A 13,365-nucleotide genomic window follows, 5' to 3' on the forward strand; every position below is an offset into this window, starting at 1 on the left:
AGGTTTCCTTTAAATCTCATCTAGTACAAGACAGGCAACCATTTTAACTTCCAATCCAGTACATATATGCAATTAATTGAAAAGGCACTCCGGTAAAAGCTCTGCTGGGGACAGGAACAGAGCACTTGCAACTTATTACCTGAAGGGAATGACCAAGGACCTTCATGGTGGGATGACCAGGTATTATTTACATTGTAAATGAATGCTGCAGATTTGGAACTGTCTTTTGTGGAACTTGTGTGGAAAAAGTGCAAACAGGCAGACCTTTTATTGCAGAAGAGACATGATTTTTCTCTTCTTCAAAAAAGGATTCTTACTTGTCTATTTGCAATCTTCTTGAAAATGTACACATGTGCAGCTGAGCTCTGGCATCTGCCAGCTACTGGAATGAATGAACCCCCACGCATGCGCAAAAGTTACATCATCTCAGCATGACCAGTTCAGATTACTGAAGATTGCTAACACAGAAGAAGTCTGAACAAAGTTGCTGGCACTGCCAGGATAGGTTGCATTGCTGGAGGAGAGGTGAGTAAAGTTCCACTTTAAATGGCACAATACAGTAGATAGGCTATATACCACTATCTTAGTTTCCAGCTACTGACCTTTTAATTTGAAATGCTTACTTAGTCTGTAAGTTTCTGGCGAAACCGGCTCGTCTGGCTCCTTCCTCTTTCCCTGCTCCTGGTTTATGTCAGCTGATTTTGTCCTTCCATTACCAGGGGGCTCTGTGGGGGAGATCTTTTCATTGTCTTCAAGCTGTGAGAGGACAAACATGCAACATTTCATAATGCATACAACCTTACAAAAAAATCATAAGTGGTTCTTATAACCACAGACAAGATTATATGTACAACACAGTTGAAGAATAATTGCAGCACTGGTATGTTACACTGTACAAAGTTACATTGATTCAGCTTGGACCAATGTTACTATGCATATTCCATAGCTGGCCAAAGCCCCTGGCAGTTGCAAAACATTGAAGTAGACACACTACTCCAGTGATCTCCACTTGCTTCCAGGTCCCACCCTGAGCAGCTGCTCTTCTGCATAATGAACTGGCTGAAGTTGGCTGCTCGGCATGGGCAGCATTCACCATTTTCTGAACTAATGCAAATGATTGGATTGGAAGAGGTGGAGAGCATGACACCGCTGTCCTACCTCTCCACCTCGTCCCATCAAAGAACAATTTGCATTGATTTAGACAATGCACAGCATTGTCTGAATGGTGCCCGTGCCACTCAGCTGACCTGTGTTCAGTCAGCAGGTGTAGTTGCTCGACAGGGGACCTGGAAGCGAATGGTAATCACCTGTGTCTGTGTCTACTTCAGTTATTTCCAGCTTCCAGGGGCATTGCCCACTGGGTTTTTTAGCAGCAAAATATCACAAATTGCTCAAAGTATAAAAAGTCTTTATTACGTGAATTAGAATCACATGTTGAACATTAAAATATGAGCTCTGATCATGGGGCATAATACATAAACCAGAATACAGCAATGCAAACATATATTACACAGCATTACATTACAATATTTGCCATGTCAGAAATACCAACGCGTTTCAACCTATTCTGTTATGGTCTTCTTCTGGGAGATAGTTTGCTCTAAAACAAATGCATTCAATTTTACATTTTTCAAAAAACATCTTTCAACATGCACCAAAATACATGTGCATGAACATTTCTATATTTACTGCTAGAAGCTGGAATGGATAGCCTCAGATGGATAGCTTCCAGCTTCCAGTGGTAAATATAGCAATGTTCATGTACATGTAAATTGGTGCATGTTGAAAGATGTTTTTTGAAAAATTTAAAATTGAATGCATTTGTTTTAGAGCAAACTATCCCCCAGAAGAAAACCATGACCAAATACGCTGAAACGCGTCAGTATTTCTGACATGACAACTTTTTATACTTTAAACAATTTGTGATATTTTGCTGCTAAATAACCCAGTGGGGGGACATTCTCATTCAAATTACAGTTGGGGTGTGCAGCCTTTTATCTCTCATCTAGGTATCTTTCCCAATATGGTATATACTTACCGTAGTTACCTTGATCTAAGTTGTGTAACTATGTATAACATACAGATGTCTGGAATTCTTGTTTAATTAAACTTTTTTCTAATTACCTTAATGACTTCAGCTTCATATTTCCTCAACCTATTTACTGCATTATTTCATGGTTGATGATGGAGTTAAAGGACAATAGGTTTTAGAAAACTGAGGCTGACCACACAGTTAGTCTTTTCGTTCAGCCATTGGGCTGAAAGCAAAATAAAAAAAACATTCCTCCATCCACACAAACAAGGTGGATGAAGAAATCGCCCCCCACCGGGACATTGTATTTTTACAGCAGCACCCGCTGCTGTCTCACAACACTGATTAGTGGCTGCAGCTGCTGATTGTTGTTTTTCAACATATCTCTTCAACAGGGACTGTACATATAGGGAAGATTCCTAGGATACCAGGAGGGTATGCCAGAGAGTATGTTACATTTGTAGTGGCCAAGGGGAGCACATGTCCAGGCCTGTCTGGCCTACACAGACAGGTTGCCAAGCCAGACTTGATTTCTGAGAGTTGGAGATTGTTAAAGGTTAGAGGTACTCCACATCAGAAAAGAACATTGGGGGAGATTTGCTAAAAGTGGAGCGCTCAGAATCTGGTGCAGCTGTGCATGGCAACCAATCAGCTTCTAACTTCAGCTTGTTTAATTAAGCTTTGACAATAAAACCTGAAAGCTGATTGGTTTCTATGCAGGGCTGCACCACATTTTGCACTCTTCAGTTTTAGTAAATAACCCCCATTTTGTATTAAATGGCCCCATAAACAGCAGGCAATAGAGGTGAATTGCTGTATGCAGCAATACTCTTGTCAGTGCTGATGCCTGTGTGCATCAGCACTTAGCCACACATGCACAATTAGTAAATCAACTTCATTGTGTCTGAGCAAAGGATGTACCAGTCTGTATGTGATCAGACAACATGTCCAGTCTGATGACCGAAAGTGGACCTTCAATGAAATGTAGGATATTACATAATCATACCCCTCCCCCTCCTTATTACATATTTGGATTTTATTTTTTTGGGTAGCAAGTATCTTTTCCAGCACATACTTGCTCCCACTTCATCATTTCCTGGCTAGGCAAAGCTTATGTCCTTAGAGGTGGCGGCTGCAGATCCCAGGCTAAAAACATTTTCAACAAGTACAGAAAATACTTGTTGATCTTGCCAGAAAAGCAGTGTCCTTGTCACTTCCTGTGAACTAAGAAAGAAACACAAACAACCTTTATTGTGTAAAGTGGTTAGCAACCAGCCAACTACTTTAGTGCATATTGCTGTAATTATGTTCATTATTTGTTATTTTCATTATGTTTCTGTATTTTATTGCTCTCGTGTTTTGTTACAGATAACGTTTTGCTCTTTTCTCCTGAAGAAGCACGAAACACGTAGGGGAGCAACCATTACCCCTATGTTCTCCATTACTTCAAGGGATGCTTTACTATCTGTGATCTTCGTATCCTAACACAATACTCTGTCATTATGTGATAGGTGTGATTTTATTTATGTTTTTGTGTACATGAACAAAAGTTTTTTTAGTTTTTGTATTAATAAACATATATCATTTTTATGTCATTCTAAATGTGTTGTTATTGAGTTCCAAGATAGTCCATTTATTTTGTCATACCCCTTTGGGGTTATGTCCCTTTGTTATTTTCACTGTAAAGTTTTAGTCCCACCAGTCCACCATGTAATGGACATGAGCAAAGACAAACATACTTAAAGACCAGGCACCCTTGGCTGCCCTCATCCCCACAAAGGATAAAAAAAATTAAAACATGAACAGGAGGTGGGTAAGTGGCTGAATCACCAGGTGAATATTTTTTTTAAAAAAAGCTTGAAAAAAGAAAACAAATGCAGCCATCAAATCTACAAACCGGTGAACTGCAATATAATACATTTTTTGTTTGGGGTTTAGATATTCTTTTATGTCTAAAACATATTGTTTTCATTTACAGCTTTAAAATAACAGCATTAAATTGAATCTACATCACAAGGTCAAACAGCAAAAAGGCAAGGTGAAACACAAAACTATCTGTCCGGAATAAACAATATATATAAAACGCGTGTCACTTCTCCGACACGTAGCCTGTAACTGTGCTTCACATCTCAATGCCTACCTGTCACATCCAATTTTACACAGGCCTGTGGATAGTTGCTATAGCAAAAACACATATAGTGTCTATCTTTTTTTTGGGGGGGGGGAGAAATTTGCATTCTTGCAATAAGACTTTTTTGTTATATTTGAATATAAATCATCCATGTCAAATTATGCACCTGGAATATCGTGAACGACACTCTTCATTAGGTAATGCTGCACGTTTCCTATCTAATTTGAACAGAAAGAATGGGTATATTTCTTATGCGCTTATTAACGATTTAGCTTATAAAATATGTATATAAACACACTGAAATTTAGTACATATTATATAAGACATATTAAAAAGATGAAATGATTTGAAGGAAATAAGATCAGTGTTGTAAGGGAAAACAAATACATTTTATTGGATTTCATCCACAGGCTGATCATGGATGAATATGGATGTAAACATGTGAAAATGTATGAAGATAACAGAAAGAGATCAACAAATTAGGTATAATTAGATGATAACTCCACTAAGTCATTGCAGCAAACCTAAGCAACTTTATAATAGGTATAGTATAGGTAAAGTTGATCCAGGGAATATGTGATTGCCTCTTGGGGGGATCAGGAAGGACTTTTTTCCTCTGATGTAGCAAAGTGGTTCATGCTTTGCTGTGTTTTTTTTTGCCTTCCTCTGGATCAACTGTGGGTAAAGGATTGTGTATATGGGATTGTATGATTTTTAAAATTTTTTTTAATTGGTTGAACTAGATCAGGCATGTCTAAGTATCTTTTGTGGCCCCCAACGATCTCCCAGTGCCAGGGCCACAAAAGATATATACACTGGCTGCCTTGGAGGGGACAGGGAGGAGGCGGGACAAGTACCGTACACACAGGAGTATTTCCTGTTTACACAGCAGCCTCTGTAATAGGAAGTCCCGTCTCCTGCGCTGCCATTGGACGACTGTTCTGTCCATCATAGGAGGCGGGACTATCTATTAAAGAGGCCGCAGAGAAAACAGGAGTTTTTCTTGTATGTAATCTTTTGGCGCTCGTCCCGCCCCCCTCCCTGTCCCCTCCAAGGCTGCAGATGGATGGGCATCAATCAGGCTGCACTGATGGCAATGGTGAGTCTGCATTCCTGGCAATGGTGGGTGCTGCATTCATGGCAATGGGGGTGCTGCATTCATGGCAATGGGGGTGCTGCATTCCTGGCAATGGTGGGTACTGCATTCATAGCAATGGTGGGTGCTGCATTCCTGGCAATGGGGGGGTTGCATTCCTGGCAATGGTGGGTGCTGCATTCCTGGCAATGGGGGTGCTGCATTCATGGCAATGGTAGGTGCTGCATTCCTGGCAATGGTGGGTGCTGCATTCATGGCAATGGTGGGTGCTACATTACTGGCAATGGTGGGTGCTGCATTCCTGGCAATGGTGGGTGCTGCATTCATGCCAATGGGGGATGCTGCATTCCTGGCAATGAGGGTGCTGCATTCATGGCATTAGGGGTGCTGAATTCATGGCAATGGGGGTGCTGCACTGATGGCAATGGGGGTGCTGCATTCATGGCAATGGTGGGGCTGCATTCATGGCAATGGGGATGCTGCATTTATGGCACTTGTGAAGCTGCAGATGGGCATTGACCCTTATTTTGCTTCACAGTTCTTTATTTAAAATTTAAGTTTTTTTCCTGAAACTTCCCTCTTAAAGTGAAGGTGCGTGTTATACGCCGATAAATACTGTATATCCAAATAACACGCCCGAGCTTATCTCTTTACGCACACACAGCCACAAAGGCAAGAGAATTCTTGTTGGGCGGTGTATTAGTGCTCGAACTAATACACTTAGACCGAATTTTAATGGTTCAAAGAATGTCAGGCAAATGGTTGGCCCTCACGCATGTTCACTTCATCAAATCTGGCCCTCTTTGGAAAAAGTTTGGGCACCCCTTAACTAGATGGACTTGTGTCTTTTTTCAACCTGACTAACTATGTAACTATGTAAATATATATAAACCTAATTTATCTGTCTTCTTCACTTACTCTTCAATGTGCTCCTTGAGTTTCTTTGCAAAAAGTATATTAGTTGTTGGTAAAAGTCCAAAAATATGAGCTAAAATTTTACAGAACGCGGTGACATAAAACATGTACGTCGGGACTATAAACAGGGCAGTAGCCAATAGCTTTCGTCTCTTAATTTATTCTGAGCATGCGTGGCACTTTGTATGCACACGATCGGAATTTCCGACAACGGATTATGTTGTCGGAAAATTTTATAGCAAGCTCTCAAACTTTGTGTGTCGGAAATTCCGATGGAAAATGTGTGATGGAGCCCACACACGGTCGGAATTTCCAACAACAAGGTCCTATCACACATGTTCCTTCGGAAAATCCGACCGTGTGTACAGGGCATTAGCGTATCACTTCTCACATTCTTAGGTGAAATAGCCCACAATGGAATATTGCATCAGTAAAAAATTCTGTAGATAAAAGTAGGCTTTGTAGAGTATCATGTCAATGAGCAATGCTCAAAAGGCTTGATGAATACTCAATTTGCTTGGTCAAGCTGCCTATTTGCAACATTTAAGCCAGCCTCAGCAGTTCTGCTTTGGCACACTAACCTTCAGGGTAGAGCTGCACGATTCTGGCTAAAATGAGAATCACGATTTTTTTGCTTAGAGGATAGATCACGATTCTCTCACGATTCTCGCGGCGTAACATCATCTTTCACATTAAAACAAAAAAAAATTGCGCTAACTTTACTGTTTCTTTTTTTTTATTTATTGAAGTGTATTTTTTCCCAAAAAATTGCATTTGAAAGACCGCTGGGCAAATACAGTGCGACATAAAATATTGCAGCAATTGCCATTTTATTCCATATTATAAAATATTAGAATATATATAGATTTATTATTTATTTATCTCTAATGTTTGGGGGTTCCAAGTAATTTTTTTTAGCAAAAAATATTGATTTTAACTTAAGAAAGAAGTGTCAGAAAAAGATTTAGACTTTAAGTGGTTAAACTTCCTGCATTTACAGGTTGTTTAAAGCTTGGCAGATTGCCCAGGTTATTTGTTTACACAGAGAAGTTTATCCCTTTGATCTAAGAAGGAAGTTAGATACAATGTTTCAAGTTCTAAACTTGGCAGAATGCCTGGATGTTTTCTTTTGACAGCTGAGTGAGCATATAATCTCTCCACTTGTTTATATGAAAGAATCGTCAAACTCAGCAGGAGAGATCGTCAGGGGAGGTGAATCGAGATCACGATTTTTTAACGATTAATTGTGCAGCTCTACTTCAGGGTGCACATTTACCTCACTCTCTGCCATATAACTTTTTTGCGTGTTCCATGCCACTTTCTACATAACCTTCACACCAATGTCTATGCAGCCTTCATACTATTTTGCAGTTAATCTGTCCACATTCTCCCCTACGCTGCCCACTTTCAGCTACACTCTCTCTACACCCCCTTCTGCTAACCTGACCCATTGTTCCTCACCCTGCTGACCTATCTCTTTCCACTCTTCCACACCACTTTCTGTTTCAGAATGTCTACCTTTTGCCTAATTTCACCCACTTCACCATCTTCCCATCTCCACTACTGTAACACCACTTTCTCCACAAGCTGCTCATTCTGCTTCTATACACCTTCTATCAGACTCAGTGGAAAGTCAGACTATGTTCAGAACCTAGAGAAACCAAGAAGAATCTCTATTTTTTTTAAATTAATTACTATAGGTCACTGCACTTAGCACCCAGTGTTTTGCTCCTCTTCACCTCCTTAGGTGAAGAAACCCACAATGGACTGTTGCACCAATCAAGTGGTAGACTTTAGACTATCATGGCAATGGGCAAGGATGGACACTTAAAAAGCCTAAGAAGATATAAAAAATGTCATGGTCTGACCATCACTGCCACCCCTAATAGGGGTAAATTGGACTACAGTGCAACAATGTCCAATCCTTCTTCAAACAGGCATGCGTGAGGCAACAGACAGCCTGCTAACTAGTGGCGGCTGTTTTCTTTTTTTTGGGGGGGGGGGGGCGGCAAACAATCCACCCTCCCCGAGACCACTCTGCATGTAGATCAGGAGGCCAGATGCATGGATAGGGGTGTGCCCCTAGTGGACGGGGCGCCACTGCAGCTAACCATGGGCCGGGTGCTGCTGACAAAGTGATCCACAGTTAGGCCCCATTTCATACAGGCTGAAAAGAAAAAGATAGGAAACAATAATTGCTAGCAATGTTACAATTTATACCAGTTTCTTCTAGATTCTACCCAAGTGTCAAATCATTTCCCTAACATTTTGCAGTTTTGTACATAGTTACCTAGGCAAGATATTTGTAAATTTGGTTAAGTGATTTGTCAGCTGAACACTTGTGACCACACAGACCACTCTGTGTATGAATCAGTGCACTGCAAGGCAATTTGTTACCACTAACATAACGTGTACAGAAGCACAGGAGGTAAATGGTGCACAAAGTGTGATCATAGTGGGGGACATGTTGTGGATGAAATGGAGGTAAATGTGGGCAAATTCAGCGAAAAGTAATGTAGGAAAGTGGGGTAGAGTTAAGAAGGTTAGCAGAAGGTGCAGTGGACAGACATGGTAGAATAAAAAGTAAGCAGAGTAGGCCAGAAGGTGGGAACAGTGGAAAAAAGGTGGGCAGAGTAGGACAGAATGTGGAAATAGTGGAGCAGAAGGTGGGCAGAGTGGGACAGAAAGTGGAGCTTGGGACAAAAAGGTGAACAGATTGGGACAGAAGGTGGACAAAGAAAAAAGGTGGCATACTGAGTAGAGTGGGACAGAAGGTGGACATTGTGGGGTAAAAGCAGACAGATAAGACTAGTATTGAGTAGACAGTGGGGTGAAACTGAAGCGCAGTGGAAGTCAATGTGATGAAGCAGTAAGAACTGCTTAAACTGACAAAAAGGGGTTGATTTACTAAAACTGGAAAGTGCAAAATCTGGTGCAGCTCTGCATATAAACCAATCAGCTTTCAGGTTTTATTGTCAAAGCTTAATTGAACAGCTGAACTTAGAAGCCGATTGGCTACCATGCACAGCTGAACCAGATTTTGAGTGCTCCAGTTTTAGTAAATCTCCCTTGATTTGATAAAGCTTCCCAATACTGACTGGTCACCGCAGAAGACACAGAAACCAAGCCTCAAAAGTTCACAGAGTCTTGAAGATCTTGGAACTCGAAAAGTGACAGCTGGGAGCAGCTTCATTTGGAGCATAGCAGGATGTGGCTGAAGGCTATGGTGGGTGAACACGATGATCTTTTCAAGCAAGATAACCCTATGCGGACCAGATTCGCTGCACGAGTGCGACTGACCTTGTCATATTGGAATCGCTCTCTAAAGGCCCGGGCTAGGTTTAAGCCACCTGTCTGAATTTGTCTTACGTTCTGGTAAGCATTTCACCACACAGATGTATCTCAAGTGAATCATCACCTTTCAACATTATCACATTGAGGAGTCTATGTTATTTATTTTGGACTTTTAATTGGACTTCTACTTTCATTATTGTTTAACATTTTCAGCGCGGTTTCTTTGGTTTATATTTGTATTGGTGTGCCCCACCTATAGCCGCAGCTTTATAGATATATCTTTATTTTAACAATATTTTATATATTTTTTTTTTTTTTTTTATTTACACTATTCAAATTTATTTCAATTTTCTTCATTGTTATTCCCACTATATTCCAAGCGCAATTTTATTTATTTTTCTTATTCTATGCAATAAGATGAAAAACCTTCTGTGTGCAGCAGCCCCCCTCATGCTTACCCAAGCCTCTTCCAATCCAGCAATGTTGCAGGAGAGACTCTGCTGTCCGGAACTCTCCCTCCTGATTGGCAGAGACACACAACGGGTGCCACTGGCTCCCGCTGCTGTCAATCAAAGTTAGCGAGCCAATGAGAAGAAAGAGGGGGCCGGGCTGCGGCTTCGTGTCTGAATAGACAAATAGAGCAGTGGTTCAGCTCGGGTGCCCCCATAGCAAGCTGCTTGCTGTGGGGGAACTGGGCAGGAAGGAGGAGCCAGGAGCGCTGGCCAGGGACCTGAGAAGAGGAGGATCTGGGCTGCTCTGTGCAAAACCAACACAAAGAGCAGGTAAGTATGACATGTTAGTTATTTTTAACAAAAAAAAATAAACTGAGACTTTAGTATCACTTTAAGGTTAAAAGTTTACCTATTAGAAAAAAGTTTAAACACCACCGACTCTGAATAGCCCCTCTCAGTACTTAGAAAGTATGCAGTACCCAACAAACCCTGTAGCCTGCTATGTAAAGCAAATGGTTTCTATTGTTGCCTACTCTGACCCACCGCCTCCTGCACCACATTACTCCTACTGGCCCACATACGTCTCACCTCTTGGGGAACCTACATGCACCTTTCTGCTCCTATTGGCTCACACACTCTCTCCTTCCTGTTTCTGTCTAAGAAAATGGATTTTACATTGATAATAACACGGTAAAAAAAAAAAAAAGAAAAATGTTGGTTTAATAGGCTGCAACATGAATATATCAGCAATATTTTAATTCCTAAACAGCCCACAGAATGACAAGATAAAAGCATTCGAGCTGCATAAATAAATGATATAAAGTGTACACTAGAGGGCTCCACAAGATTGGCTAATAAAACAAATCATTTATTGAATTTGAAAAACATATCGTATTGAGGTTTGAAATCTGCTCTGAAGTCTCCGGTCAGCTAAGCACATATTTAAAAACATATACCTTATACCATTAAGGTGCAATCTAGTCATATCTGTTACAGAGAAAAGATGTCTATGCAGCTGAGTTTCATTTTTCATGTCATATAAATGGCAGAAAAGGCAAGTTCATAGTTTAAATTAGAACTCAAAGCAAATACACAATTAAAATATATGTGTGTGAAGAATTTAAAAAAAAACCCATATAGTGTAGACCCTGGGTTAAATGGCAAGGGTTAAAGAAAAAGTTTACCTTAAGAAAAATCAAAAGGTGGACTAATTCCAAAAATACCAGCCACCCCTCCGGATTTTGATGCACATAGTGGCTGTAATGCCCGTGCTGCTGGTGCAGCAGTCTGCACAGCACAATATGCATCATAATGCTCGCAGTGGCCACCAAATGCAACCTATGCAAGTAAATGCAAATGCTTGGCTCGCGGATGCAGTGCTATATTTCAATAGGAAATCCCCATTCAACTGAAGAAGAAAAAAAAAAGTATTTAGGAAGCAGTAATATCGCCCCCTGAAAGCTTGGCAGCTGCTGCACTACCACCCTCTAAAAAGTGATCCATGAAGATCACTTTTTAGAGGAGCAGTAACGAGTGCTGCCTGTGTAAACACAGATACATTTTAAGACTCCCGAGGCTCAGGAAAATGCAGGGAATTTTACACTGGGGATATTTTCAGCCTCTCACTGCATGTGTGCATAGGGCCATTTAATACAAAATGGGGGTTATTTACTAAGACTGAAGAGTGCAAAATCTGGTGCAGCTCTGCATTTAAACCAATCAGCTTCCAGGTTTTATAGTCAAAGCTTAACCACTTTAAGACCGGGCCTATTTTTCAGACTTGTTTACAAGTTAAAATCATTTTTTTTTTTTTGCTAGAAAATTACTTAGATCGCCCAAACATTATATATTTTTTTCTAACACCCTAGAGAATAAAATGGCGGTCGTTGCAATACTTTCTGTCACACTGTATTTGCGCAGCAGTCTTACAAGCACACTTTTTTTGGAAAAAAGATACACTTTTTTGAATAAAAAAATAAGACAACAGTAAAGTTAGCCCAATTTTTTTTTATATTGTGAAAGATGTTTACGCTGAGTAAATTGATATCCAACATGTCACGCTTCAAAATTGCACCTGCTCGTGGAGTGGCGACAAACTTTTATCCTTAAAAATCTCCATATGCGACGTCTAAACAATTCTACCGGTTGCATGTTTTTAGTTACAGAGGAGGTTTAGGTCTAAAATTATTGCTCTCACTCTAACGATCGTGGTGATATTTTACATTTTTTTTCTAATTTATTTTATTTTATTTTTTATTTTTAAACTGTTCTTTAAAAAAAAAAAAAAAAAAAAAAACAAAAAACATCCCTTGTAATAGAAGAAAAGCATGACAGGATCATGTGGGTCAAAAAGACCTCAGATCTCATATTTACACTAAAATGCAATAAAAAAAAAAAAGTTTTTAAGAGCTATGGGCGGAAGTGACGTTTTGACGTCGCTTCCGCCCTGCAATTGTATGGAGCCGAGCGGGGGCCATCTTCCCTTCACTCAGCTCCATACCTAACACGGAAGAGGACGCGATCGCCTCCGCCACTCCCGGCGGCGGGGGGGGGGGCCCTTTCCCAATACCGATAAACGTGATCTTGCTGTGAATCCGCTGCAGAGACCACTTTTATCTGAAAGCGGAACGCCTGCTGAAGAAGTGAATACCGGGGTTATGGCAGCTAGCTGCTGCTATAACAACGATATTCCACTTCAAAGTACCGCCGTATAATGATGGCGGGCGGTCCGTAAGTGGTTGATTGAACAACCTGAAGCTAGAAGCTGACTGGCTACTATGTAAAGCTGCACCAGATTCTGAGTGCTCCAGTTTTAGTAAATCCCTCCAAATGTTTTTGGCTGAAGTTGCACTTTACCGTACACTGCTGACATGTCACTGCAAATACAATTATGAAAAGTTTTACCTTTACATCCATACTGCTGGTGTGGAGGGGGGTCACAAGAGCAGTAATGTCCACAGAGGACAACTTCAAGTATTGAGACACCTCATCCAGTAGATCAGCCAGAGAAGAAGGCACAGGACGACCAAAATCTTTCAGCATCTAACAGAACATAGAATTTGCAGTTAGAATAAGTTTTTTAAAATCACAATTATTTTTTAACCACTTGACTATTGAGCAGGCCAATTTTCAGCTTTCAGCACTCACTTTGAATGACAACTGCGTGGTCATGCAGCACTGTACCCATATGAAATTTTTTTCTTTTTTGACACAAATACAGTGCCTTGAAAAAGTATTCATACCCCTTGAAATTTTCCACATTTTGTCATGTTACAACCAAAAACGTTAATGTATTTATTGTATTGGGATTTTATGTGCTAGACCAACACAAAGTGGCACATAATTGTGAAATTGAAGGAAAATGATAAATGGTTTTCAAACTTTTTTACAAATAAATATGTGAAAAGTGTGGCGTACATTCGTATTCAGCCCCCTCTGAGTCAAT

General features: G+C 40.4%; 1 protein-coding gene across 3 annotated transcripts in view; it reads right to left on the reverse strand.

Annotated features, from left to right (window-relative positions):
• LOC141132572 (LON peptidase N-terminal domain and RING finger protein 1-like) overlaps nucleotides 1–13,365 on the reverse strand; it is a 124,912-nt gene that overhangs the window by 43,770 nt on the left and 67,777 nt on the right. For 2 of the 3 annotated variants that reach the window (XM_073621144.1, XM_073621142.1), the window contains exons 4-5: nucleotides 12,825–12,962; nucleotides 603–756 (exon numbers count right to left, since the gene is read on the reverse strand). In XM_073621144.1, the coding sequence (XP_073477245.1) occupies nucleotides 603–756; nucleotides 12,825–12,962 (292 nt within the window). The remainder of the gene's footprint in view (nucleotides 1–602; nucleotides 757–12,824; nucleotides 12,963–13,365) is intronic. The other variant, XM_073621143.1, reaches the window with a different exon arrangement.

This window comes from Aquarana catesbeiana, linkage group LG03, assembly GCF_042186555.1.
Source record: "Aquarana catesbeiana isolate 2022-GZ linkage group LG03, ASM4218655v1, whole genome shotgun sequence".
NCBI lineage: Eukaryota > Metazoa > Chordata > Amphibia > Anura > Ranidae > Aquarana > Aquarana catesbeiana.